The sequence below is a fragment of the Manis javanica genome, chromosome 12 (genome assembly GCF_040802235.1).
Source record: "Manis javanica isolate MJ-LG chromosome 12, MJ_LKY, whole genome shotgun sequence".
NCBI classification, from domain to species: Eukaryota; Metazoa; Chordata; class Mammalia; order Pholidota; family Manidae; genus Manis; species Manis javanica.
The window spans coordinates 107,703,619-107,709,618 of record NC_133167.1 but is presented as its reverse complement, the minus strand read 5'-3'; the positions used below and the strand labels follow the sequence as shown (position 1 = coordinate 107,709,618).

Here is a 6,000-nt window from a genome sequence, read left to right as displayed (position 1 = left end):
AAAGCTACACTAATCTATATGGTACTGGTGTAAAGATAAATAGCTCAATGGAACAGAGTAAGAAGTCTAAAATTAAACCATACATGTCTGAACAACTGATTTTTACTATGTGCAAAGCCAATGAATGCAGTGGAGGGGGAGGTACAGCTTTTCAACAAATGGTGTTGGAACAATTTGGATGTGGATACCGTATGTGCAAACAAATGAACTGTGGTCCTTACTTCTACCATATTCAAAAATTAACTCAAAGCAGCCTAGCCCTAAATATAAAACCCAAAACTGTGATATTTCTGGAAGAAACCCTAGGAGAAAATATTTTTTGACCCTGAAGGTGAAGAATCTATCAAATACTGAAGTTTTTTGTTAATATCCAGGCCAAAGGTGATTGATTTGCTCTACTTCGTGACTCACTATTTAATTCTAAATCTTCTTAAACTTTAAAAAACCCTGTCAGTTATTTTACCAGCAAACCGGATTTACTCAGGAATAGCAGAGAATCACAATTCTAGACAGGCAAGGTATAGCAGAACTATAGGCAAGTGCTATAAAGAAGCAGGTTATTTTTTGGAGAAGGAGGATGTTAGGAGGGGTTGTTTCGAATAAAGTCCACTGGAGAAAAGCAGGACTTCAGGGTGATAATGGTTTTTCAGCGACTGAGTTGCAGAGGCAGTTGACTTCTTACAGAAGATACAATGTACATCTTTCCCTGTTGGGGTTTATAATTGATGATCACTAGCCAGAAAACCGTTCCCGCTTCAGCGGCACCCAGCAAGGGGGGGCCCTGACTGTAGACGCTGGACTCACGGGCTCAGGCGCGCAGCCCCGCGGCCGAGGCGCAGGGGTGGACGGCGCGTAGGACGTAGGTGAGGAGGGGATGTGGGTGGAGCGCGGGGCGGGGCGAGGGGGCTTAGGTGAAGCGGGGATGTGGGTGGGGCGCGGGATGGGGGCGTAGGCGTAGGTGAAGCGGAGGTGTGGGCGTGGCGTGGGCGGGGCGCCTCCCGAACGCGGGAGGTTTGAAGCCCCAGGCGGCCGAGCGGTGCGCCGGGTGGGGGGCTCTCCTCCCCACGGGGCTGGTCCCGCTCCGGTCTGGACCTGTCCACTCCGGGACTTGTGGGCAGCAGAGTTCGAGGGGGCTGCCGGGCCAGCTGGACCCTGGCCGCGGATCTACGGTCTGGAGTCCCGTTAGTGTGTGAGGTTGGGGGGCCCGCTCCCGCACCTCCGTGGGCATCTGAGATACGGAGGCTCCCTGGCGGGGCCTGAGGTGGAGATGCGGAGGCGCCCCGGGGGTCTCGGCCTAGGGTCCGCCGGCGCGGCCGTGGGTGGGACCCTCCTAGCGGCAGTCCCGCGAGCCTCGGGGTCCGCGAGGCGGGGGTCGCGGGTGGGGGCCCCGAGCCCGCAGCGAGCGCGTTCGCGTAACTGCGAACGGGCAGAGGCGGGCGCCCTCGGGCAGCGCGGACGCAGCGCGCCTCCGCGCAGGAAGAGCACCAAGCACTTTCCGCGGGGTTAGGGTTTAGCTTTCTCCCGCCCCCTCGGGCTATTTAGAAAACGCGGAAGGCAGAGTTACGCGTAGCCGGAGGGGAGCGGCGCTGGAGCGCCCTGCGCATGCTCAGTGCCGCCCGCCTCTGTTCGCGGGACTCCGAGCGGTTCCGAGCTCGCAGCTCCTCATGGCGGCTCCCGGGACGCCAGGGAATCCGGTCCTGAAGGGTGAGGGTGCTTCCTGTTTCCTGGGGAGGGGACAGGCTTAAGGACCCTCATCTAGGCCGCTGCCTGCGCTGGGGACGGGGGATGGGGCTCGCGGGGAGGGGAGTCCGGCCCTCCCGGAAGTCATCCCGGCCCCCGGGGGGGGTTGCCCCCGAGTCCAGGGCCGCCCCCCGCCACCTGGCCCTGCCGAGGAGGAAGGTGCAGTACGTGGCGGGGCACCTGAGGGGTGGCTGAATTTTCAGCCTTCTCCCCGCCCCTCGTGCCTTTGCGTGGCCCGGTGAATTCAGGGGCGTGGAGCAATCATGAAATTAGGCAAAGAAATAGGAGCGCCTCTCCTGTCAGTGTCTATTGTTAGTACCAGGAGCGTCATTACACCGACAGCCGTGCTTATTAATGTATTATGTTTGGGTACTTTTGTGCTACACTCGAAGTTGAGGGGTTTTGTGGCCCTCAAAGCCTAAAGTATTTATTATCTAGTCCTTTACAGAAAACAGACTCTGGTTTGGGAATTTGGATGAGCATAGAGTGTTTAGAATGTAAACATGACGTGTGTGACATGTGTGGGTAAAGTTCTTTGCTTGAGATTTTAAGAACGTGCTCGCACTAGTACTATTTTGAATAGGCTTTTAATAGAATAAATTTAAAATTTACTTTTTAATGTAAGTAGAACAAGAGAAATCTGTTGAAATCCTTGGGCCACGGATGCTGGAATTTCAAATGCATTTCATGCTAACATCTTGTTTATTTTCAGATGTTGTGGCCTATGTTGAAGTGTGGTCAGCCAATGGGACAGAAAATTATTCAAAGACATTTACAAACCAACTTGTGGATATGGGGGCAAAGGTAAAAAATTTTACCATTGCTATACGTATGACAGTTCTCATACACAATGAGATAGATTTACATTTATTTAGGTAGTTAATACTTAAAACACGAAGGATAAGGAAGACAGTGGGTAAGTAAGTGGTGGGAGAAAAAAGGAGACTGTGAGAGGAAGGAATTTAGAACTGGATTATGGACGACCTGGTCTTGGTTGTGAAAGAGGAGATCTAGGAATAAAATACAGGTTCTGCCGCTGGGCACACGTATGGATGCTGTTGATCCAAGTGAGGAACTCAGGGAAAGGAGCAGCTTTTAAGGGAAAGCTTGTGAATCTGGGCATATTGGAAATATCTGATAGACATTGGGGTATACACATCTGGACCTTGAGATAGGAGCGAAGGCAGTGTTCTACGGGTTGAGACCCTAGGGGTCAGGGAAGGCCACCAGAGGGGTGACCACCCAGGCGGTTAGAATGAAATGCTGGAGGCGGAGACCGTTCAGTATTTCTGCAGCCCGTGAGGAGGGGGCCCAGGGGTGAGCTGACCCCAGAAGTGTGTGCCTTTCACTTCTGGGGTTTCAGAATTTCGTCAGGATGGGATTGATACCAATACTTCAGTGTACAGAGAACTGACATTTTTTACGAAATTGGTTCTTCCAACCCATGAACCCATGTGCCTATGGTGATTTGGTTTCTTTAATTTCTTTCAATAATGTTTCAAATTTTCCCTGTCACTTTGATGCTATTGTAAACTCTCTTTTATCCTTTTTCTAAGTGCTGCTGGCATCTAGAAATAATTGTTGTGTACCCACTTTGTGTCCTGAAAGCTTACCAAACTCACTTCGGAATTCTGTGGTGTTTTGGGGGTCTTAAAAAACTACACAGTTGAGTCATGTGCGAACAGTTTTATTTCTATTTCTTGTATTCCTAACACCTTCTGATTTATTTTTCTGCTCCAGCCAGGGCCAGTGTTGAATAAAAAACAGGTAATATCCCAGACATCTTTGGTTACTCTTCTCAAGGAAAAGCTTTGGTATTTCACCTGAAGCAATTTTTTTACCAATTGTCAGATGCTAATTTATAAGAATTTTCCTCATGAATACACTTTTTAATTTCATCAGATGTGTTTCTGCTTGCATTAAGATGGTCACATGATTTTTCTCTTTTTATTAATGTAGTAAATAACAATGTGTTTTTTTTTTTAATGTTAACCAGTTTTACAATCCTGGAATAAGTACAAGTGGTGGGGATGTATTATCCTTTTTAAATATTAATTGATAAGAGTTTGCTAATATTTTGTTGAGTTTTCCATCAAATTTCCAGGAGTGACACTGGCCCTTTTGTGCAGGACCTTTACGTGATTTAGTGCTAATGACGTGCTGACTCCAAAACACAAGTTGCAGCTTTCTCTTTTTTATTCTAAGTTTCTGTAAGATTCATATTTTTCTCTTAGATATTTGATGTAATTTGCTGATGAAGCCACTAGTCATGACAGCTTTAATTTGATAATTACAGGATTAATTATCTTATTTCTTCTAAGTGCTTGCAAAAAGTTGGTGTTTCTGTTTCTTTTCTTCTTAGAGGTTTATCCATTTCATCTAAATTCTCAAGTTTATTGGCTCAAAATTGTTCATAGTATACTGTTCGAATGTTTCAATGTTTTCGTGATCTGTATTGATTACTCCTTGCTAATACTGGTTATTTGTGCCATTTCTTTCAATTCCCTGATAATGTGGACCTGGGTTTTTATTGATTTCATTAGTTTTCTTGTAGAGCCAACTTCTGATGTTTGGGATTCTCCTTTCTGCATTTATTTTTTATTTTACTAATACAGGACTTATTTTTATTATCATCTCACTCGCTCTTTGGTCTTAGTAGCTGTCCTTTTTCCAGAGACCCAAGAGAAAGTTCCACACGGGGGTTTCAGTTCAGCAAAGCGAAAGGAGAGTGTGCCCCAAAGCCAGAGGAGCAGGCTGGCCCCGATGGTGGGCGGCCCCCCACCCAGGTTCCCCACTGTGTCTTTTCGTGGGGGCCCCTTTGGATTCCTTCCTCCGTGGGTCATTCTCACATTGTCCTTTGGATCCGCCTTGGCTCCTCCCCGTTATCCTCCGTGTGCGAGTTTGTGTTCGTCCTTTTCCCTGCAAGCATCTGAGTGACACCCACAGTGGGGCCAAGACTGCCCTGTAAATGACAGAGTAGGGGTTCTGTGAGGGCCTTGGGGTCATCAGCGACCGGGTCTTCCCTGTGCTCACACTCTTCAGAGTCGAGAAGGTTGCCCGTATCTTCTGCTCATCAGTTTGTGCTGAACCACAAAGGGAGTGGTCTAGGGGAGGCGGGGCGGCCTCTGGGCACAGACGGGTGGGCTGCTGTGCTTTCTCCCCAACTGCTCCTCTACCCATCCTGAGAGGCATTTAGAAGTGCTGCCTGGTGTTTGCCTAATTTGACAACGACCTCGGGAAAATGACAGATTCTGAAAAATGGAATTGCTGGGGGAGGCGTTTTGGACACTTTTGTTTTGATAAATAGTGAATGAAGTATCCTTTTTGATCATTTTTACTTAGGAAATTGCAAATGGTAATTTAGATTTGTTCTGCATTTTGTCTACAGGTTTCAAAAACTTTTAATAAACAAGTCACTCACGTTGTGTTCAAGGACGGATACCAGAGCACTTGGGACAAGGCTCAGAAGAGAGGCGTGAAGCTTGTTTCCGTGCTCTGGGTTGAAAAGTAAGGATTCTTTTATTTTGTTCTTTAAGTGTCTGGTGTTGGTGAAGTGTGGAAATAGTCTGTACGATCATAGGGCCAGATGAAATTTGATTTCCATCCTTCTCTACCTCATAACTTGGGCAAGCCACTTAACATCCCCAAGCCTTAGTTTCTGCAGCTGAAGAGCAGATAAAGCGTAATGTCCAGCGTGGCCTGGAGGGAATGCTCCCAGGCACTGCATTTGCCCACATGTCCAAGAAAAAATAAGAACATGAAGGTGACAGAGCAGACAGTATTAGTGTGCGCAGGCTGCCCTAACAAACAGCCCAGCACAGGCGGCTTAAACAATAAAAATTGATTGTTTCTCAGGTCTGTAGGCTGGAGTCCAAGATCAGGGCGTGGTGGCCGGGTTGGTCTCTTCCTAGGCCTCGCTCTGTAGCCTGCACGTGGCTGTCTTACCTGTGTCCTCGCCCGGTCTCTCTGGGTCTCTGTCCTAATTTCCTCCTCTTACAAGGACACCTTTCATATCAGATTAGGGCCCACACTAATGCCCTCATTTAACCTTCATTATCTTTTAAAGCCCTGTCTTCAAACTCAGTCACTTTCTGAGGTCAGGGAGGTAATGGGGTGTCAGGCGGTGCAGGGCCTGGTGGGTCGGACGCAGAGGTGTGTGGGAAGGGGGACAACGCCAGAAGCAGGAGCGTGGTTGGGAGGCTTCTGATGGATCCAGGCTGGAGCTCTTACTTGAACCAGGGTGGTGGTGATGTGCTCGTT

At 48.3% G+C, this 6,000-nt stretch overlaps 1 protein-coding gene across 8 annotated transcripts in view; it reads left to right on the top strand.

Annotated features, from left to right (window-relative positions):
* The first annotated feature begins 1,339 nt into the window (after positions 1 to 1,339).
* MCPH1 (microcephalin 1) overlaps positions 1,340 to 6,000 on the top strand; it is a 204,212-nt gene continuing 199,551 nt past the window's right edge. Inside the window, exons 1-3 of one of the 8 annotated variants that reach the window (XM_073219224.1) lie at positions 1,340 to 1,704; positions 2,453 to 2,544; positions 5,129 to 5,247. In XM_073219224.1, the coding sequence (XP_073075325.1) occupies positions 1,665 to 1,704; positions 2,453 to 2,544; positions 5,129 to 5,247 (251 nt within the window). In that variant the 5' untranslated portion in view covers positions 1,340 to 1,664. Of the gene's footprint in view, positions 1,705 to 1,895; positions 2,164 to 2,452; positions 2,545 to 5,128; positions 5,248 to 6,000 lie in introns of those variants that run through there. The other 7 variants (XM_073219223.1, XM_036995909.2, XM_036995911.2 and 4 more) reach the window with 7 other exon arrangements.